Source organism: Micropterus salmoides, unplaced genomic scaffold, assembly GCF_014851395.1.
Source record: "Micropterus salmoides isolate LMB-PRFRI ecotype aquatic unplaced genomic scaffold, ASM1485139v1 Ms_hic_scaffold_1, whole genome shotgun sequence".
Taxonomy (NCBI): Eukaryota; Metazoa; Chordata; class Actinopteri; order Centrarchiformes; family Centrarchidae; genus Micropterus; species Micropterus salmoides.
Genome location: NW_024040040.1, coordinates 45,875,874 through 45,899,486, shown reverse-complemented (window position 1 = coordinate 45,899,486; position 23,613 = coordinate 45,875,874). Strand labels below are relative to the sequence as shown.

The 23,613-nt window shown below is 40.0% G+C and overlaps 1 protein-coding gene across 1 annotated transcript in view; it reads left to right on the top strand.

Annotated features, from left to right (window-relative positions):
• The window catches only part of LOC119912003 (cadherin-7-like), a 106,066-nt gene that overhangs the window by 59,363 nt on the left and 23,090 nt on the right, over positions 1 to 23,613 (top strand). The window contains exons 5-9 of the mRNA XM_038730980.1: positions 13,071 to 13,238; positions 15,057 to 15,244; positions 16,890 to 17,143; positions 18,319 to 18,455; positions 20,378 to 20,499. Of these exons, the coding sequence (XP_038586908.1) occupies positions 13,071 to 13,238; positions 15,057 to 15,244; positions 16,890 to 17,143; positions 18,319 to 18,455; positions 20,378 to 20,499 (869 nt within the window). The remainder of the gene's footprint in view (positions 1 to 13,070; positions 13,239 to 15,056; positions 15,245 to 16,889; positions 17,144 to 18,318; positions 18,456 to 20,377; positions 20,500 to 23,613) is intronic.

Here is a 23,613-nt window from a genome sequence, read left to right as displayed (position 1 = left end):
GAGAAGAGCCATAAAGTCAGTAATGTCAGCTACACAGCAATATCTATCTATGCCACTGTAAGCTACTGGTCATACCCGACCAAGTGCACTTTGAGGGATGTAGCAGAAAAAACCCAGTGTATTGAAATGAGCAAGGATTTTGTTTCATTTGTAAGAACAATATTGTACACTTTATTTTAAAAGGTACATAGTGTGGCAGTAAGCATTGCTTATACTGGAAAATACACCAGTATAATGCCATTGACTGTTTTATTTTGCCATCAACAAAAGAAAGCACCGATTTCCAAAGAATAATGCTGACAAACAAGGTCTATCAAGTACCGTCACTTGGTGCAATAAGGATAACAGCAGACAAATTAGAAACCAGTTTTTAAAAAGCCTGAGTAAAGGGCTAAAATAAACTGGGAGAAAAAGCTCTGTGGTAGTTTTGTTGACTTGTAGTCCATTTTATCCTGAGAAGTGCAGCGGCAGTCCTCACTACATCTTCATAGCTGGCTCATTAGCCACTGCCCTGCCGAGGCTCAGCTACTTCATGCAAAGCACTCTTGCAAGAAAACAGAAAAATACAGGCCATCCCATAATATTAGGCTTCATCCTCTGCTTCGAGAGCAACACACACACATGCTGGGATTTTATGAATGTAGTTCTAATTCATGAACTGGTGAAAGCCACTGCAATGCAGGGATTTATGTCGTTTATTTTTCACACTCAGGCAGACACAGAAATAAGAGGGATGCTCAACAACAAAAACTCCACAGTGACCTGTAAACATTCAATAAGCCTAACCACTGGAAGAAAATGGAGCATTCAAGAAAAATGAAAGTATATTACAAGAAAGGAAATGACTTCATACTGTGTTGGCATTATGGATGTGGTGTCTGAGGAGGAAAATATGTTGTGAGCATCAACATTTCAGCACACTTAGCTGTGAAGTCTGCACAGTATTACAGAATTTCTATGTTGTTTTTCAGTTTCCAGAGACCTTCGACTAATGAAGCCTCCTGCTGAAGCTTTCATTAGGGAACATTTCAGTGTTTCCATGTTTTGGCGCAAACACGTACATGTTTTATACACTCTAAATGAAAAAGTTCCTCATGGATATCTTTAAGCTCCAACAGCTCCACTGGGACTTCTCGGAGGCTGTAAATCTTTGATTTTCATATAAGCTAAAACGTCTGTGGGCTAATTAATGTGTTAAAATGTAGCAGTCTCCTTCCTTAAAATAAGTTTGGTTTAGAACTTAGGAATTACTGCTTCAGTGTTTTCCTCAGTTCCCTTTTGCTGCTAAATTCAGCTGGTGATCAAGCACCTAACATTTTAGATGTTGGTCCTCTTATGTCATAATTGAAGCCAAATTTAGCAAGTCAAACCACATCAGTCCAGATATCTATTTTTTAGTTTATGTTTACATTATAAAAAGTACTTGATATATTATATACTTGAATAATCCCTCAAGTAATCTTATACTACATAGTCTTTTTAATGAAACTTCCAAGACTAAGTAAATTACCTGTTTATCTTCACTCATTCATTGCTAGGAGCATATTCATTGACATAAATTGTTAATGCATCCCATATTCCCAACCCCACAGATTCTTAGTGCTGGTGTCTTCAGACAGGACAAGCTAAGTGAAGTACAAAACTATTAACTAAAACCAGCAGTTTAACTAAATATTAGATATTCTGCCTCTAATTGATTTAAAGGTTCAGTGTGTAGCCTAATATTGAGGATTCTCAATACTGAGGATTCATTGACAGAAATGCAATATAATATCTATAACTATGTTTTCAGTGGTGTGTAAAGACTTTGCATAATGAACCATTATGTTTTTATTACCTGAGAATGAGCCATTTTTATCTACATAACCGCGGGCACCCCCTCCTATGGACGTTGCAGTATTTTGTCGTCATGTTTCTATAGCCGACAATGGACAAACAGCGCTACAGAGCGCATTTCGTTATCACGGTGTTCTTCTTCTGCATGTTAATTCTGTCAGTGTAGACGCTGTCACTACATTAAATGTGTCCATAGAAGAAGAAGAGGAAATAATGATAATAATAAACAGTCTCTGAGTAGTCCTCTGGTTTATTAGAAGTAAGAAGAGAAGTGACATTTGGACAAATGAACGAGCACAGTGTTATTTAGCACAAGAGCCGACAGCCTGTGGATCTGTATACCATACAGATCCACATACCATACCAGCCAGTCCAACAGATGTGTGGATTTTTCCAGAGTCAAGGCTTTGATGTATGGATGGAAATATATATTCAAAGCCGAGCTGATGTCTATTTTCTGCTGGACAGGTAATTAAGTTAGTCGGACTTTAGCGATGCAAATGAAATATGTTGTTTGATAGCTTTAGCTAGAAGCTGGCCATAATCACAGAGAGCCGTGGAATGTTTCCCCTCCTAGTGTCTGATCTTGTTGGATTAATTTCATGCAGTCTTGTTGTTCTCCAGCGCTGTGGTTTAGCTTGTCCGGTTACTTAGCGAGACAATCAGCTGATCAGTAATTGGCAATAAAATGTTAGCTTCCAGCATCGAAGCTCAGATCAGCCAGCTAAACTTTTACTGCTCTGGTAGAAAAACATGTAGTTGCATTAATTTCATGTAGTTATTCTCCAGCGCTGTGCTTTGACTTGTGGTGTAAAATATGTAGTTGGATTAATTTCATGTAGTGACTCTCTCTCTCCAGCGCTCTATTTTGGCTTCCTGAGACAATCAGCTGATCACTAATAGGTAATAAAACATAGCTTCCACCATCTAAGCTCAGATCAGCCAGCTAAACTTTTTAATGTACTTATTCTACAGCGCTCTGTTATGGCTTTGCTACATGGACAGAAATGTTTACCTTCCTGAGAAGGTAAGTTGTATTTAAAAAACATAAAAACATTTTGGTAAGATTTGTTGTTTTGTCATAAAAACACGTTTTTACTGAATAATTAAGAAAATATAATTTCTTAATATATCTATCTAAAGAAAACTCAATTCTTGACTGGCAACTCTCTGCTATCTCACAGAGGACATCTTTTGTCCTGTCTCAGGCACTGTAGCTATACAACTCGCTTGGATAGGGGAGGGGGTTGCAATTCACAACTCTCACCACTAGATGCCACTAAAACACACTGAACCTTTAAATCTGCTGGTGGGTGGCAGCACCGATTTGGTCTCTACCAATTCCCTAGGGATATATCTTGATCTTTAGCTGCTAAATGCTTCCCTATGATCACCAGCTAGCTGCTGACTGTGTCTGGGCATGTAGCATTCAGTGGGTTAGCTTGAGCCTTCTTTCTGCTGCCATTTTGCAGAGACTACACAGGCTAATGAGGAGGCTATCTTAGGTGGTCGGCCATTTATCTTAGGGTTGGTGGTTCAATTCCTGGCTCCTCCTGTTCAAATGCTGAATAGTCCTTGAGCAAGACACTGACAGCCAACTCACTACCAATGTGTACATGGATACAATGTATGTCATTTTGAAAAAAAGTTGTCTGCAAAGAAAGTGATTTTTGGGTTTAAAGTTACTCAGTGGAGCTTGAAGCTTAAAACTTTCAGCTCACAGATAAATCCCACATTGGTACTCTTTCTGTAGGACAACGGCTGGTTTATTAACCTGTCAAACAAGCAACACACACACACACCTAAATGTGCACCCAGATACAGCCCTTGGGCCCCTGCCAGAGTCTCTGCCTGACCACGACTGATTATACTTGGCTTTCTTTCCATCCACGTAGAACATGATTGGATCTCATGGTTATGAGATGCAATATTGGTGTCAGAATTGAATAGCATGGATGGCTGTCAGGGACGTGTGACTCCATGTGGGAGTTGATGCAGGGAGGCATGAAGACATGTTTGCTTGTTTGACAAGGGTAACCTCAATAACAACTTGTGAAAAACAGACAAAAAACCCCGCTGTATTGTTAGAAGTAACCTGTAAGTCAAGGGGGAAATCCTGCAGGCTTTTATGGCAGCATCGTTGCTGGCCAGAAGTCTCTATGGGTTTCCATTAGTTTTTTGATAGATTTCTTTTGAGATTCTTCCTCCTATATTGCTCCCTGAAAAAGTACGAGACACCACTGTAATTGAGAGAAATATTAGGAAATGTTCACTTGGCTACCTTTGTCTTCATCTTAATTTAGTTTCCTTTCAAGATGGACTACCTTGGGGAAATAAAAATTTATGCTACTAAAATATGCTCTGCTGGTTTTCTGTAAAAAACAAGATCCTGTTGTGTCATCAATTTTAAACACTGTAGCACATTTGATAAACTTGCCACCTTTTGTATTTAACTGTCTTTTTGTGGTTTATTAATTTGACAGTTTTGAAAAATCACAGCACATTCAAGTATCACAAGTGTCACTTCAATATCACACTAATTCATCCACAAGCGACTTATCTTACTTAGAAATACATATTTGGAATTTGGTAATCCATTCTTTAAAAATTCTGATCAGGAAATCCAACAGACATTTCCAAAACACAGACGAGACTGATTTTTTACATCTTGTCTCTGGTTGTTCAGTGATCTTTCACAAAGTTTGGGAGAACACTCGAACCCATCGATGAGTCGCGAGTGAGGCTTCACGACACCAATACTAATTAGAGTGAGAGCAGACATTTACTTAAGTGATGTTCAAACAGCATGTCTGCCCCATAAAGTCCCCATTACTCTCATGTCATGTTTTTCTTAGGCCCATTCAGCTCAATGACCAGAGCTCATTCTTTCACAGCCTCAGTTGATGACCTGTTTTTCATTAAGCTAAGTGTATTTTTAAATCCCAAGGTTGATATTTCAAAAGCTTTAATGGGTTATGGTTGCTTACTCTAAGTGGCCTGTGTTCTCCTACAGTAGATTGTGATTCCAACGAGAGTTAATTTCTGCCATTCTCTACACTGCACATACTGGGAAACAACATGGCGGATGAGACGCGATGCAGAGATGTCATCAAATGTCAGTCTACTTAAATACTGTTTCGTTTTGAGCTGTCAAAGCGTTTATCATTGCATCCTTAGATCTTTAGAGTAACAGACATGTTCATGTACACGTAGACATGTGTTTGCATTTTGACACCATTTTACTTTTTTAAAATTTTGTATCACAAATGCATTTAGTAAGGTTAATATGTTTATAGGTTTAAAAGTCTTTGCTGAAACATGTCAATTACAACAACACAAACTCTGTCTGTACAGCAGTTTCTTTTAAAATTCTTCCTTTTTCAAATGAAAAGTAAAATTCATGAGCAATAAAATGCACCACAACTGAAATCAATGCTATCAGAGGTTTTCCTGCTACGGTGTTACTTGATCTTGTATGACCTGTAGCTTTCAGTGGATAATATTAGTTAATACTAGCAAAATGTTGTTATTGTTTTGTAAATGACATTACTGAATTAGTTTACTTTTTGCTCCACTGTTTGTTTTGTGTTTCCATAGTGGGAGCTGTTTAGTTGTTTAATAAAACCTGGGAGGGACACACATCTGTGGGTCAGCCAAACCCCCCTTTTATTGTATAATTAGTGTCAATGTTGGTGTAAGTAACCCCCAAAATCCAGAATAAATCCATGTTAAACACTATAAACTGTAAAATCAGCATTTCTTAATATAGCTTCTACCTCTACCTCTTAAGGTAGCTTGTTGCTTGCAGGGTTAATCTGTTAAAGTTTGTTCTACTTTTAGCCAGCTGACTTAGTAATGTCAGTTACACAACACAGTAAATAAAACTAGCACATAACATTAGCTAACATTAACCACCATAAGTTCAGACCAAGAAGGCTGTAGCAGAAAAACTCATCTCTAAAAGAAGTATTGTGTTATTTTTTTTCTTACAAGATTTACGTCTCACTTAAAATGCTATTGTATTCTACAGGTGTTACATATTGTATCTACCCTCTGTATTGGCTGTGAATGGGACCACATTGTTTGTGTTAACTGTCAGTTTTTAACATATTGTCAATACCATGTATCTTACAGAATACACTCCGGGGTTGAGACACTAGTTTTTAGACAGCAGCCAAGGATTGAGTGTCGCGGGATGAGCGTTGTGCTTCTGTCTTTGCAAGTTACTAATTAGTCCCATTTGCGGCACACGCCTGGGCCATAGCAGAGGGTGACTTTGACAAAGTGCCTGGGCTGCAATACACTCTAAGCTCCACACTGCAATACTGCACTAGCGATTAAGTGGCAGAGGGCTAATGGTCAGGGGCGGGGGGATGCTGCGACCCGGTGTAAGGTGGGTAGCATCCTGGCTCTCTTTCCTCTAACAAGTCTCTTTACTCTGGTTCTTAATCCCAAATTGAATCTACAAGGTGCCCTTGGGAAAAGTACTTAATCCTGAATAGCTCCAATAACTTTCCAGCAATGCATAATATGGGCAAAATACATAAGTTGCACCTAAAGATTCTCAGTTAAGACAGCATTTTGTAATATATATTGCTTGATAGGTTGGAGTTTAGTTTGAAGGTGAAGCTGAAATTGTAATGCTGTTAAGGAGTACGTTCTAATTGATGGCAGGCATCGAGGAGGTTTGAACAGCTGCCTGCAGCTCCATACACCTTGGCAATGTGGCTTTAGAGACAATTATCCTCATGTACTAAGCATGCATGCATACTTAAAAACCTCAATGGCTGGAATAACAACAGACGAATTTAGTTAGTAGAAATGCCAGGTGTCTGAATGAGAGGATTAATTACATTCTGAAGGGGGTATTTAAGATATGACATGGCTTCCCTCTTAAAGCGACACGACTTTCACATCTGAATATGACAGGTACTCAGGTGAGAGATGGCTGGATGGACTGAGCTTTGTCTCTTCTCAGCCTGAGAATCTAATTAAACTTAAAATGCTCAAATAAAGGAAAAGGCCAGGGCCAATCCATGTGTAATCTATAGCTACTCCGGCTCATCACGTGTGAAATTCTGACGCTGAGGTCAGGAGGAGACGGCTTTGCTGTGATCAGCCTGTCATTAATATATTGGAATGGCCTTTTTTAAAAACCTTTCTGTGCTTTCCTTCCGCTCCTTTAAAAGTGTACGTTGTTGTAGCTCTGTGCGAAATTGTGGTGACTGCACTAAATTGGGAACATTACAGCTGAAGGCTAGATATAAATCTGGCTGCCGCCTGTAATGTAGCGAGATGCAATTTTTCAATTCTAATCACAAACAACACACACACCTGCATGTGTGCGCAGATGAACACACTTCCTCTCAGCCTAAGAGTACAAATGAATGGATCCTGTGTTTTATAACATGTCTGACATAATGATATATCTCTATAACACGTGGGTCCTTTGTACTGTAGCATCATGTGGGCCTTTCACACTGGTAGATCCCTGGGTAGGTATAGTGACCCATGATTAGAGCATGATGCTTGAATGTCACTCCGTAATAAACTACCTGGGTTGGAGGTTTTATTCCCTGTTTGTATGGCCTGTTTTTGTGTTATGGGATCTATTCCTTGTAAGTGGACCGCCTGAGGGCTCAGCAAATCACATACTGCATCCTTCATGTTTAAGTGTTCATCACCTTCATCAGTGCCTCTCATAGCTGCACGCAGAGCCAGGGGGTTCCTACAAAGTCTGCACTTTTATTTCCTCTTCCCAAGACAAATGTCAGGTATCTGGGCTTTAGTAGGGAGCATGGCCCACCCGTCTGCCGCCAGTGGTGTGGAGACAGCTAGATAAATGCACAGCTACAATGCGTCTGGCTTGCACCGGAGGCAAGGAGTCACGGCGCAATGCGAGGCCGTGCCGTGATAGCGACAGAAGGGTTTTAATCATCGTCTCTCCCCGGGAATGACACCAGCGCCGCACGGGGTAACAGAGATAGAGAGCGAGGGGGGCTGGCACCCAGCAGACAAACAACAGCCTCGCAACATCGCCGTGTGGATTAGCAGTGTCGCTCTGTGAGAAGTATGTGTGCTTCTGGCCAGGCGGGAGGAGAAACATGTCTCTGTTTCTTTTTGTTTTTTTAAGCGTGCTGGAATAAGGATTCATGGCATCATTAACCACAGCCAATATCTCTCAGGCTCCAACACACCAAGCTGATATTAAATAAGTATATCAATTGTTGAAGCCTATCTATGGTTTAGTGAGATCATTTATTTGACTCGCTGCTGGCTGCACAAACTTTACATCTTTTTCACCTTTTAGAAGCCATCCGTTGTAGCTGTGATTATAATCCAATCATAATCCAGTTTCCTCCTGAACTTTACTTGTCCTGAATGTTTAAAGATGCCTCTTTTTAAATCTAGACATGCATGCTTTTTTCCCTGTCGTGATGTGGTATGGAGTAGAGAACAGAAAAGTTTTGTTCTGTTCTAGCTAGTATTAAGGGAGCCTTGCTGGACTGGAGGCTTGAAGTAACCTTTCTGATGCAACTCAGTAAACAGGGTTCACAGGTGTCACTGCGGCAGACACCAGAGCAATGGTGGTGCTCTTTAATTGGCTACGAGGTTACACTGTGGAAGAAGCAACAGAGAAGTGATGAATGGATGGATGGAGAACGGATGCAGATGGGTGAATATCCACAGCACAGAGATAGATGTCTAAAATCTCACAGCATAAAGGGACTAGACTTAAAAAAAAACACCCAGATGACATGTTTTGACTTTGTCGTTGAGGCTTAACCGAAGGAGAGAAAAGCAGCCGTGTTTTCCCCCAGTGCCGTATGACAACAACCCACTGTTCATTATTTGATGCAGGACTGAAATGGCATGTTTTGTAGAGCAACAGCAAAAGATTATTGCTTTATTGACCACCGTCATCCCACTGAAAGCCCACTGGCAGGGACTTTGGAGAAAAGAAGTGGTACAGCTCACTATAATTTAGCTAACTGAGCCATTTAGTTAGAGGCCGCCAATAACAGTTTTCAGCTGGAGGGACTGTAATGACATTAATAAAGGATGGCAGAGAGAGAAAATTAAACACTTAATGGAATTGTTTATTTTCAAATACAGCCACGGTTGATGGTCAAAAGGCATCTTCATTTTTCTCTTGAAGACCCACTTTTCTTGATTTGTTTGTCCTTCCACCTTTGTTCCTCAAATTGAGCTTAATTACAAATACTATGTGTGTGAGGGTGTGTGTGCTTGTACTTGAATCAAAAACAAGAATGAGGGCCAGGTTAGGCATGCAGTGATGAGGACTACAACACCTGTCTTTTTCACAGTAATTCAAACTCAGGCTAAACAGAACACACAAACCTAATATACACAGTGCTAGAAAATAATTGGACCTTAATCATTCTAGAGATAGCAGTTAATTAGAAATCTATTGGAGATATAAACCGATAAACTCATTAAGACTTAATGTAAAACATTTGGCTCTTTATTTAGAACATCCTACCTCACAATCATCAAATTTAGACTTCTTCTTCAGTGCCTATAATAACTGTTATGGTTACAGTATAAACAGGGACTGCAGGTAGCTAATGCATTGCTACGTTTCATGGTGCAGATTAGTTAAACATGTAAACAAATTTAGACTGGGCTCAGCTGCAGCCTATAGCCAACTACTCCATGCCAAGATTATACTCCCTGTTAGTGTGATGGGAACTTTAGAGCAATTTCTTCTCAAATGGAAATAAAACAATATGGTTGACAAAATCCATGAAAATCATTCTTTCCCCCCATTTATACTATCACTACATTTTTGATTATTGGTTTTACTGTATTAATGCATAGACTGACATTCTCAACTACCCTACCTCTCCACATCAGACAGATATTTGTTTATTAAGTAGAAAAACTTTATACATTCAAGCAAAAATACCAAACAGTTTTAAATTGCATAAAACCTTTCTCATATACTGCACTGTATATGGTTCTACGTACCTCTGAGATACCAAATAAATATCTCGGATTAACCAACCTATCGTGATAATAACTATACAGGCCATGCCTGGCTAAGACATGTTGTCAATATGCCATGAGCCTGATAATTAAGGCAGTGAAAAGTACAGTCAAGGGTTTATCGGGTGTAAGGGTATGTAAGAAAGGGACCGATAATGTGTGCATTTCTTCTTTACTTTTTTTGTCTGTAACAAGCTGTAAACATAACATTTTCATATTATCCCCTTATAAAGTTTTTATGATGACCGTGTCAGCAAGCATTTGCTTCTTTACACATATGAAATGGAAACTTCTTTCTCTCTATATTTCTTTTTAGAATAGTCAATAATTCAAAATCAATAGTTTAAAGGACAGTTTGTTGGACTGTTTGTTTTAAAGATCCCCTTTATTAAATATGCAAAAAGGACCTGAGTTCAGTTTCTGCAGAAAAAACTGTAGCAGATTCAATATCAATCAGGGATCAAGGATCATCTCCACCATATTTCCAGTCAATGCTGAAACCAGCAATCATTCACTCTTACTTTTTCCCAGAATTTTGTTTTGCAAAGTGCGTGGGTCACTTTATCAAGTAAAACTTAAGTGTTTGGCTAGATTCCCTACCAGAGTTGCTCAATGATTTTTGTGGAAATCAAACTTCTGATAACACAAACAGGAAAAACGTCTGGTTTACTTTTGATGTTGGTGGGTATATTATGTGTCTAGTTTAAGTGTAACTGGCCCTGAATATTAAATGTGTCTCTGTATGTGTGTATCTTTTGGCTGGAGACTGTGAAATAACTTAAAGTGTCATCATGAAGTGTATTGCAGGTGTGTGCGAATGTTATGTCCTAAAAATGTGGTATGAAGTGTCCTACCAAAGTTCCTTGAGTCACATAAGGCCAAACTGAGACATGGTTCCCCTCAGTGTGTGTGTGTGCGTGTCATAACTTCTTTAGATACACCATACATTAATATTACATACATAACGAATCAAAAGTATCCATCACACATCCAACTAACATGGAGCAACATTAGCGTTCATTTCAAATTGTGCTTCTGGCGACCTGACAAATGTAAGTTCAATATTTTACAACTGAGGAGAATATCTGGCTCTGTAGCTAAGCTAAATGCTTCACTATGTTCACCAGCTAGCTGCTAACTGAGTCTGCAGTTTGGTGCTGTTTGGTATTGTTATGTGGGTTTATCAAGAACTACCAAAACAGTAAGTCTAAGCCAACTGAAAGACTTTAAAAGACTGGACATCAGGTTACACCCATCTGTACCTCGCTCTCACTATGAGCAGCACCTTTCACTTTAACCCATTGTAATAAAAAACATGGATTAGCGCAGCTTTGAGTAAATAAACAAACACAGGTATAATCTACTACAAATCAGCCAGTGAAATCTGCAAACATTCTTGATATTTCCTCGTCTAGAAACAACACAGTCCTCGCCAAGGGCACAGCTGATTGAGAATTCTCCAGTACATGTAATGACAAAATAAGTAGTGTTTTTTTTCTTCCTCATTAGAGTAGTCCTCAATTACATGTCACATTTCTGTTTAATTTGAAGGATTATGAAAAATTCTTCAGGTGCCAACTCTAAGCAAGAGTCCCCCTTTCATCTGCTTTATCAGGCTGTGAGTGCGATAAAGCAACTAAAAATGATTCAGTTATTCAGCAATGGTGTTCTGTGGCTTTGTGGGGTTCTTAATGAGTAATCTTCCATGTTCTGTAGGAATCTTTAATAAGTGCCATTTAATGAATGAAACACGTTGTGTAGTAAGTCATTAACTTTGAAACCAACAGTGATTGCTTTTGAAGGATTAGGACCCTTTTCTTTGCATTCAAATGCGTGGCGTTAATTTTTCTGGAATTATTATCTTTGTTGTCAAGAGATAAGAGTTGAGATTCGAAAGATGTAATTAATGATATGCTGCTTAGTATTTAGTGCATCACCTCTTGGCTGAACACTAGCTGTTTTGCACAGCGGCTCAGGTGCAAACAGACGACTACAGACAAATGCCAGTCATTTGATGCCAGTGTTGTCACATCCCTGATCCTTTTCTGATACAGATCAATCATGACAGGGGGACAGACAGATAATGCATCCCCTGGCAGCTGAAATGTCCCTTTGCATGTGCTCACTTTTCTGACAGCGTCTTAACATTAACCTCATCATATGACTACTAAACTATTTGGAGTGACAGCACATTTGAGGACAAAGAAGAGCCACAATTCAGTGCTGTTGTGTAAACAAGCTACCAGCCATTATGGACATCCCCCAATAACCTCAAGTCATGTATTCTTGTAATTACCACTTCAAGGCTTGATGTGAACAGTTTTTCACAATCTGAATTCATATATTTAGACCGTTTTCCATTTTGAAATGAATAGATCCTTGCAGTGCTTCAGTGTAATTCTGTTGATGTCATTAAGTCAGTTTTTGTTCGGTATTGTTGAAGCTTTTTTGATGCTTTTGTATTAAAAAACACTTGCCGTGAACTTGAGGCATTTAAAGCTCTGTAGTGGAGTAAAGTTCTTACCACAATCAACTTGAAGGAAGAAGAACTGGCACAATACAGATGGAAATAACAGGAACATAACATTTATGAAACTTATTTTCTACCTGTCACCTAAGTCAGTCATTCTCAACGTGGACAGATGATAGAGCTCTAACAAAAAAACATTAAATATAGAAATTGCAGTTTAATTTTAAAATATATATGTCCATAGTCAGTTGTAATAGCTAAAGAGTATGTGTTACTGTGAAAGTGTGCGAAAATTAGCAAGTGAACAGAGAGGTATAAACCTTACCTAAAAGTAATGGAAAAATGACTGAAACATATTGGCCTTCTAACAGCTTTCTGATATTTCCAACGGCTATCTCCCTTTGTTCTTTTGCAATTTGAATTGTGAAGATAGCACTTACCAATTTCTTGCATAGTTTATATTTTGAGAGACACACATGCTGGTAACATAGCACCCTGGGAACATAGGGGTAAGCCCAAGTTCAAATAGATAGCTAAAAGTAACAGATAAATGATAAATGAAGTTAATTTTCAGCTGGTTATATATGAAGACATTATTGCATTATGATATTATATATTTAGTGTTAAATAACATCCTGTTTAAAATCAATTCAAATGAACACATTTGGAACATGTCAGGTGGTGCAGATGAAGTGGATATTGAAATTGAAATCTTTAAGCATCTTTTTCTCCCCCTGCCTCTCTCTCTCTTCAGGTGTCATCAGAACAGCTCTGCCCAACATGGACCGGGAGACGAGGGACCAGTATGTGCTGGTCATCCAGGCCAAAGACATGGTCGGCCAGATGGGTGGCCTCTCCGGCACCACCTCCGTCACTGTCACTCTTACCGATGTCAATGACAACCCGCCTCGGTTCACACACAGTAAGAATACGTTCCTTATTGTACCTACAGGGTTGATTAAGCTTGTCATGTACAGTACATGCCATGCTTTCAACAGCTACTCAGCAATCAGAATAAAACCACATCTCCTTGCTTCACGTGCAGTGTTTTTTGTTCCATCTGAATGCGGCTTCAAAGATCTATAATCGCTGAAGAACTACTTGAACTCAAATGAGGGAATACTTTGTACTGTATGCAATGAATGCAGTGGTACAAAAATACTGGGCTACTGGGTTAATCCACACTTGAAAAGATATCATTGGAAAATATTAAATTTCCTGTATTATCTGTAACACTGTAGAAATATTTTCTCATAATGTGTTATAGAATAAAGTTGAACAGAAATTACTCAATACTTAATCTTAAAAGCAAAACACACTCATTAAATCTTCATCATTAAACTTCATCTCAACCATTTCCTAAAGTTATGACCACTAACCCCATTCCCAGTTTATGTTAGTAACTTTCCTGCATTTGTATTTTCAGCAAACATTTGGACTTTTATGACCAAATTAAAAAAACAGCCTTCCTGCAAGGTGTGCACCTCCCTGCTTCTTCATCAGAGCTGGGGGCTGCGCTGGCGTCGGATACCAGGATCAATCAGGCTAGGTTTTTTTGTTGTCAGCCTATTTCACGGGCCGCTAATGGGTTTCAGACCGAGCTTTAGGATTCAAAGGCATGCAGTGCTTCTCATGATAATCCGAAGCGCCGGCAATCGGTTTACCACTGATAGCCCAACCACTGTCTGGCTGGTGCACTCACCACTGGACTGCCATGCAGCAGAGTCAATTTGCTGGCCCCTGGGGGGAGAGAAAGGTTCAAGTTTGCACAACAAGTCATCAATGCCGTTTTAACCCAGCGCTGTCAGACTGAGAAGAAAGAGACTTTGGTGGAGTTTGGGGGTTTTGCTCCTGCTGTCGTGCTCACAGGGTCATGGGTCAGAATCGATAGACCATTATGAAACATCAGAGCTGATGGAGTCGGGAGCTAATGCTAGTCCTTGGAAGAAACGAGGGGAAAGAAGCCAAGGTTAGCTGCACAAGAGGACGGGCTGTGTGTGTGTGTGGGGGGGGGGGGGGGGAGCAGAAGGGAAAAGAGTTGGTGGAGGTGCAGGGGCAAAAATGGAGGGAGGAAAGCAATTCTTTGGTCTTTTAAAGAGCTGCTATTCCACGGCAAATTAAAAAGCCATTACAAAGATTACATGGCGGCAAACAATGTCAGGCAGATTAGCATTTAGACGGTGGCTGAGGGAGACACAGTGAGGAACACAGAAAGGTCTGGTAATGAGCTCCGCTATGGTGATTGGAGAGATTATGATTATGAATATGATTCCCTTCTTTATTCTTAAAGGGGAACTTTAAATCCGAAGGGTCAGACAAAAGCTCAGGGAACACAATAGAGAGTTTCGGAGTAATAGAATCTTCAAGTGGACATTTCATCCTGTGAAAGGTACTAAAGGGATCTAAGCGTGAGTGGGTTTCTTTTTCTGACTTTTCCCTTTATTTGGTCCAAGGGATAACCCATTACATTAGACATCATTTAAAAGAGTTTTATATTTTGATCAATATATTCATCCATCTGTATAACCATATGCTGCAGTATGAAGTGGAAGCAAAGTGCCTTATTCTATGTGTGTCACTACTGCTGTCTGTCTGTGTTACGCAACATGAATTTTTTGGGGAGCCACACAGCTGAATCAAAGCTGAAGGGGTATAACAAAAGCTGAGCCGCTTGAAGGTGAGTTGGTGGTGAAATAAGCACATCCATTACGAGCATCTGCTCCTGTCCTGCCTTTTCCAGAGAACTATCAGTACACAGTGCTGGAGTCGCTGCCGGTGAAATCTGTGGTGGCCAGAATCAAAGCAGCTGATGCCGACATAGGCTCCAACGCAGAGATGGACTATAGGATCATGGACGGCGACGGGCCTGGCATGTTCAACATAACAACAGATGAGGACACACAAGATGGGGTCATCATCCTTCTGAAGGTACTGCACATGAAAGCATGGCTTGATTTAACATATCAGAGATTCACCAGTGACTCTCAGCCCATAAATGGTTAAACCTTCCCTCCTTAAAGTAAGTCCCACATTTTTTATTGCATAATTTTCCGGCTGTTGGGTGAAGCCATGTATGTGAGCAGCTGGTGTGGCATTAAATATTGCTTAGAATATTGATTGGAGTCATGTGACTACACAGTTAACTCAATCCATTCCTTTTTCAACCTGCAAGAAATACTGCAATACTACATTTCTCTTTCCTACTGGATGCCAACTCTAACTGCGGAAGCTACAGTTATGAACTACAGTGCCCTGCTGTTTACGGAACTTACTTAGCCTTTGTTTTAAAATTAAACTGTATATGTGTGTAATTTCTGTTCAGATTTTACAGTATTTGGTAGGAATGAATGGACACTGGACTGAGTGCACAGACGGGCGGGGGAGTCGCAGACTATAAAGAGATAGACTCAAGCATTGTTGGTTTTGTTCTTTTCATGGGATTTTGTAGAGCAGCACAAGAAGTGATGCATACTTTGGTTATAATAAACAGAAAAAAACATGTCTCTGGATCCACTGTGATCTTTAAGAATATGCTTGTTTACCTAAGGATGAAGAATAACTGGCCCTTTCTCCTCTTTACCCTTCTCTCTCTAATAATGTATTCTGCACCTTTGGATTAACTGATAATCAATAATGACAAATCAGCATTGACCATCTCCAACACCTTTGATCGAAGTAAACATCCCATGGTGAAATTGAAGGTTTACTACAAGACCAGCTCACTCAGATAGCTGTAGTGATTGATGAAGTCAAAGAAGATATTTTAACACCATGGAAACCAAAATGCTATAAATAATGTTACTGAGATCTACCTACATAAATAAATAAAACGTTTCAAGTTAAGTGTGCAACAAAGCCACTTAAACATTCATACAGGGAATTTCTTGCACGGTCTTGCCTCACTTTTGGATGCACCAGAGCTCATACTTTACATTTCAGGGTTCAGGACTGGAAGTGGTCCCCTCAGGCCACATGGATGTGACAGTTCATTGCTACAGCTCTTTTGTAGGAGAGGGAGATTGTTGCCATTGTTGGACACTAGCAAGTATTGTCAGATGGGCCAGTTTGATCCTTTGTTTGCTTTGCACCAAACACAGACAATTACAACATAGGAGAGAGTCAGTGACAATGAAAGTGCCAAATCAGTGTTCTCCTGCAGTGTATTATACGTTGCAATGGGGAGTTCCAGACAAAATATTTCTAGAGCATTAATTTCAGAATGCTTTTCACCATGTTATGTGCCTTTTTAAAAATCAATATTATTGCTCTCTCAGCACAAAGAAACTATAATCCATCAGCAAATGACTTTGTTTAAGTCAGACTGCGTGTTAAATTGTAATGGGTCTTTAGAATCCACATGCATAATTGTGATCAATATCTCAGCATTTTATGAATGATTTACAGATTTACATATACATATATATATATATAAACGCTTCCTTTTCCCTTGACTGGCTGAAAATGTGTTCAGTTGCTATGGCTAGCAGTGGCGTCTTTCCAACAAAGAACTGACATTTTCTCACATACTGTGCATTATGAAGTGTATTCTTCTCTGTCCGTCTGTTTCCTTTAGCCTCTAGACTTTGAAACAAAGAGCAGCTTTTCTCTGAGAATCGAAGCCACAAACAGGAATATTGACTCCAACTTCTTGAGCTTGGGCCCATTCAGCGACACAACATCAGTCAGGGTGACAGTGGAAGATGTGAACGAGCCACCTGTCTTCTCCACGCCACTTAAAAAGATGGTTGTTTCGGAGGATGCCAAAGTGGGCACCTCAATTGGGAGAGTCACTGCCCATGACCCAGACAACTCCAACAATGCCATCAGGTACTATAAATTTGCCTGCCTGCTGTTTAATGAAGTTACAAACTACCAATCTCCTAGCCATTTGAACAAGTTGATATCTGTCTTCAGTCATAATTCAGTGTTAAAACTAATTTTCCAGAGCTGTTTGTTAAAGAAGAAATCCCATGAATAACAAAGCACCCCAATAACCCTCCCAAATCAAGTAAAGACGACTAATTTGTTCATAAATGGATTAATCCATTCAACTACTTCGCATTAACTTCCAAACCAGAACCCATAAACCCCCGAAAGTCCCTGTCTGGCTGTAACAAAGACGATGCCAGATGGTAGGAGGGCCAAGAAGAGCAGCATTTGCAAAACTGAAATGCCATCTTGAACGAGAGAAGGGCATTCCTGCTAGAGGGTCAGGGCTCAACACTTGTGCTGTGGCATTTATGACTCAAAACAAACACTCACATTGCCAATCTGTGCGGTGTCACTCTCGAGATTCCCACCTATTTTGCATTAATTGAATGAATATTGTATGGTATTCGTGCTTGGCCTGTTAGGATTGTTAGTAATCTTAATCAGAAAATCAAATTACAGCACCATTGTAGCTGTAAATTGCCTCTTTTGGCTCCTGTGACTGCTATCAGCATCTGCAATATATTTCACTACATCTGTTGAAATTAAAATTATTGTGGAACTAATGCAGCCACAAGAGTCAAATTACATTGCAATAATACCCTTTGGATGTAGGCTAATTGAAGTTGTAATTTTCTCTAGAAATTCGAGTTGCTGTGTATTGAAAGGGTTTGATCACTGTTGTGTGCTGAGGGACAAGTAGACAGCTTTCATTTTTATCAAAAAATTAATAGGGTTTTGTTTCACTCATGGTACAAAGTTCCACGTTTGTCCTGCATTTCTTAATTTAAAGTAATCTCCAGGCTTGTGTTAATTATTTGTACTTCTAGACACTGACTGGAAAATATCTTATATGTTCTATAAAGTGTGGACACAATTCATCGGTGACTGATTAAAGTTCTGTTTGTATTAAGTGGAACTCTTCAGTGTGTTGTTGCACAGTTTGATGCAAGAAAACTACCATAATCCTTTCTTACAAGTAGAAGAAACTAAAATGTCAAATCAATACCACTGCCCAAAAGCAATTTTTAAAGGTGTGTCGGTTGTGTGTATGGTTGTGTATTTTTGTCCAGGTACTCCATCGACAGAAACACAGACTTGGAGCGCTTCTTTAATGTGGACGCCTTAAGTGGGGCCATCAGCACAGCCAAGCCTCTGGACCGAGAGGCCAACTTAGTCCACAACCTCACCATCTTCGCCATTGAGAGCCGTAAGTTGAGAAATGGATTAAAGAGTCTGCTGTAACTTAAGCTGCAGTTGTAAGCATTACTTCCAAGGCCAAGGATTATTTCTTTCGGCTAATTTGTGGAGTTAGGCAGGTTTTAAAAAAGCTGGTTTCAGACTAGTGTTTCACCACTGTGTCGAAACACATTCTGGAAACTATCAGAGTTTAGGCTAACTTTAGCACCTCTGTCATGGTCTTTTTGGGATCTGGGGAAATATATACTCCAGCAACCCCAAGCGTGGCACATGAGATTAACTTATGTTAAAAGTGAAAATAAACTTTTGAAGTCAGAAGACAGTGTTTTCATCCAACTACTGTAGCTAACGTTAGCTTTATTAGCTGGCTACCTACTGCAGTCATTTCAGCCTCCAAAATCGATGGTTCTGGATAGAAATGAGAAGCCTGCCTTTACCTCTATTTAAAATCAAGGACCAATTGTTTCAACAATTAATAAAAATGTTGAGTGGTAAATCTGCCACCGGGACTTAGCGAATGTTGGTGTCACGGTGAGATAGCATATGAAACCTTAGACCCTTATAGCTATCCTGTATCCCGTTCATAATGTCCCTTAACCTTCTGTGCTTTAGACAGTGCAGTTGTTGGGATTGTCGTAGGGCTGTCGGGGGGGATTTTAATTCACGCACCGGACGGTCGTTTTGACCTCCATGTGCCCATGAGCCTTGGGAGCGAGATGCTGACTAAGGGTGGGCGATCTCACCCACGCATGATCTATGTTAATGTGATGTGAAGAAGTGCCGCATGCCTTTTGGTTCATCTCTCAATGGCTCGAAGGACACAATGGCCTTTTTTTCCCCTGCCTTCCTATCATTCCACTGCAATCATGCAAATACAATGGACAACAGTCATCAGCACGCTATCCGCCAAGCGCTCTAGACAGCTGTGTCACATCAGTATAAGTTAAAAAAGACAACCAGCCTGTCAGCCTGGCAGTTCCTCTGCTTTCACATCCTCAGACTGAACACTGTGTGAAAAAGGGTATTCATTTTTTTTTTCATAAACTTTTTATCATTCTGTGCTTCAAAGATGTGTTTTTATTTACATCTAACAGCACACAGTCGCAGTACTCGGTTGATTCCCGAGTGTGAGCGCCTGCCTGATATAGCAACAAAGAAGGCAGTATATAATAATAGCCATATGAAATGTCACAACAGTCCTTCATGCATGAGGTACTGGCTTCTGACACATAGTGACACTCGGGCTGTTTCCAGCCGAGAACATCTTTGGGTTCACGGACTGGCAACAAAATCCACTGTCCCGGACACCTTATGACAGTATTTATAGTAAATGGGTTCTTTGTAACTGAAAAGAGTGCAGGCACTCTTTGGTTGAGGGATGTTGTGCATTTGAGCTGCAGTCACTCACATTTCATCCGCTCTGCCCGGACCACGCCAATGACAAGAAGTCTGTGGCCCGAGGCTCAGCGCGTCCTTTTTATCGCCATCAAATCAGCCAGCCCGAATGTCAGCGCGTCATCTTTGGCGGAATGGCGGCAATGCCAGGCCAAATCATCATCTTGCACTCAGACGCAGCCGTTTAGGCATCAGTGTGTGTCAGGCAGGTCGAGGCGTGAAGCCCACTGTGCAAGATGGCTCATCCGCACGAGACAACAAGCCTGCACCCAGTGTAATCACTTCGGCTGATCCACAGCAGAGTAGGTAAGGACGCCAGCTGTCGGACGCACACTGCATATTTCATTACAGCAGCAGTTTCCCCCCCCCCTCCTCCTTTGTGATTAATTAAAAGAGAAAATGAGAAAGATCAATATTCCATAATTTGGCCAAGTGCATAAACGCAAAAGTTAAGGCAGAGTTAAAGTTAAGCTTAAAAGAAAGTTTGCTGAATTCTGTCACATGAACAGGAGGCTCTCTACTCTCTTTCTTTTTCAGAGGACCCAACCCAAATTGGAAAAGGCATCTCTCTCATCACAGTGCTGGACATAAATGATAATGCCCCGGTCTTTGCCATCGACTATGAAACTCGCCTCTGTGAAAACACCATGCCCGGACAGGTAAGACCCAGAAACGTCTCTGCAGTTGGTCCAGCTTCCCTTCCTTTTTCTCTCTCCACACTCGCTTGAAGTTTGACTCACAAAGACAGCCTGCTGTCTCTCAAAGCCATTAAAACTCTTTCTTGTTCCTCAAAACAAGTCCACTGTGCACATATCCACTTCACGGCTCGAGGTCATTCCAGGGAGATGACATCATTAGGATGAGACACATCCTTAAGATTTAATAGCAGGTATTGTAGGTGGTATCGTTCATTAGAGATGTTACTCTCATTCCATACTGTCAAAGCCAACTAAATTAATGGCGGTGCTTGACTCTGCCTGTGGTCTTAATCCACAATATTATCACGCCGTAATGTGATATCTCATGCTGGGATGGAGTGGTGCTCTGCCGCGGTTTGACTTTCCGTTCTGAAGACCTGTGAAATTAGATGATCACCACGGTGGGTAGTGAGCCAGGAAATGCATCAAAATATCACGCAATAGGACCCAGAAAGATATCAAGCCTTGGAGAGTTAGTTCAGGAAAAGAAGCTGTAGCCATGCATCGCATTTTCTCTGTGTTTAGCATTTTGCCTCATTGTTGCTAAATGACTTGTGTGTCCGCGGCGGCGATCCGTCTGCTCTTGGCATTTGGAAAATACAATCAGAGGCGAAGGGTAAAGGAGGCGTGTAGACCTGAACACGTACAATTGATCAGAATGATGCATTGTATTGGAAATGGCTATTAGGCCCTTTTAAATATGTTATTTGCATTCATATTTCGGGGGTTGTTTGTCACTGTGCTCACAGGAGGGTAAACTAAAATAGCAAATGATTTCATTAGCAAAAATGAGAGAGTATATTTTATGTGTACGTTTGTTTTTTTCTCTGCGTGCATGATGCTTGACCACAATGTAGCTCTTTTTTCAGTGAGGTTACGGAGCCTTACGGATGGTTGTTGTTGCTGTGTTAAGTTAGGTGTTTGTAGTAGTTTAGGTGTTTGTTTCTTATTTGTTTTGCTCAGACTTAGAATTGCAAAAAAAATAAATGAAGTTCAGTACACATTATTCAACCTACCTTGAGGTATTTTGAGATATTTTGTTAAATCTATATTCATTTAATCAGATTAGCCTTAGGGTGTGCAGTATTTGCTGGAATAAACATTGCCTCTATATTAGATGCCATCATTATTGAAGAATGCATTCTACCAGAGCTGAACGTCTATTTTTGGTTAATGATGCTGCCACTTATCCTGAAATGACTGTGTTCGCTCAGTGATATCAGATTTAGATCTATCGCCCATCAATATACCCCGACTTAAAATTCAACACGTAACTTGTAAGTTTCTCCCTGCTAACGCCTGATAAATAATGGCAAAGAGCCTATGACAATGCTGAAACAAAGTCATTCCCCAACAATCAAACCAGCCCTTAGGACATAGCAACAGCCATGGCCCATGACAGCGTCATCAGCAGGAAAGGTACAGCAAATCTGTAATTACTCAGCTGAAGCAGACAGATTGCTTACTCAATGCCAGTGGTAGCTGAGCTGTGAGGTCCCCCCTAGGTGTAGCTGGCAGCTACTCTGCTGTGAAGCAAGGAGCTGCTGGTGACGGAGGCCTCCGTCCTCGTCCAACCAGGGAGAAGACACATTCAAATTCTGTCCATTTAGTGTTACAGTGGTACTGTCATAAATTGAGCTGCTAGTTTCAACATGTACTACCAACATTTGTGTGTATGTGTGTGTATTTGTGTGTGTCTGTGGTTGTGTGCTGAAATGGTTAATCTGCTTTATATTCAACTGAAGTAAACTGTTCCAAAGAATATTTGGCTGATTTATTTTTGAGACATTGCTTCCCACTTTTGCCCACTGTTTTGCATGCTGGCATTTAGCTAGCTTGGTAGTTACCAAGTTATCAAGTAAGTTAATTAGTTATTTGACTTGGAATCACAACTCACAGCACAAAAATAAGGTAAGATAGGAATGCAGTTCTGAAAAATCAATATAAAATAAGAACAAGCACTGGGTACAAAGTTGTCTCTCTTTCATGCTGTTGATTTTATTACATTGTGTGTGGGGGGGGAGCACAAAAACATAAGTGAAATTCATATGCGAAATATGGTATTTCACATGTGAGATCTCTGTTTTTCAAAAAATCACATGGCTTTATGTGAATTAATCACATTAAATTGTTGTTTTTACATGTGATTTCTTACATTTCACTGGTGAAATACCTGAAAATCACGTGTTGGTATTATGCAAACTTGTAACATGCTATTAAGAATGATTATAATATACAGAGATGGACTGGGTACAAAATTTGGTTAGCAAAAATAAAGATATGCATTTTATGACAATGTCAAATACAAAATTAATATAATTTAATATTTCTCCCTACGTATTAAACATAATAAGACAGTAATGACACATTGTTTCATATGTTTTCATAAATTGCAAACATCACATGTGCTATATGGGAATCCATGGCATGTTTAATGTGTTATTATGATAGTATGTGTGTAATTATTGTTGTCTCATATGATTTCCTAAATTTCACCTCTGAATTATCTGAAAATCCCATGCGCCAACATCATGCGTATGTATACCGTGCAAAATATCCAAAAACATTCCCTTCAATTCACACGATAAACATGTGAATTTGTGTTTCACTTTCATCTCCTTCACCTTATTGTTGGAGTGAATGACCACAAGAGAGAAGAAGTGCTTGTTCTCGTTTGTATTTTTCACTAATTCCAATTTCTTTTCAATCCCATTCAAATAAAGCCTTCTGTTTAGGCAATACTGAAGTGCACCAGTGGGATTGCACCTCCAGACTGAATAATCAAGGCAGGCAAAATGGAAATTTCATGATGAAATTTACACCCAAAAACACATACAGAGCAAAGACAAGGAGAGAGGTTGACATTTGAATGCAGAACCCCGTTTGAATTACAACTAGGTGTCGGCTGTCTGTTAGCAGACAGACTGGGTGGACTCGTAACCTGTCAGATGTATTCTCCACCAACCCCCTGATTCCTAATTAATTAAAATGCTCCTGTTGTGTATTGTATGTCCGGCCGTGGCAGTGAACAGTTGGCTGTACTAACTGCATCTGCTTCCCTGTAAAGCTTTGTTA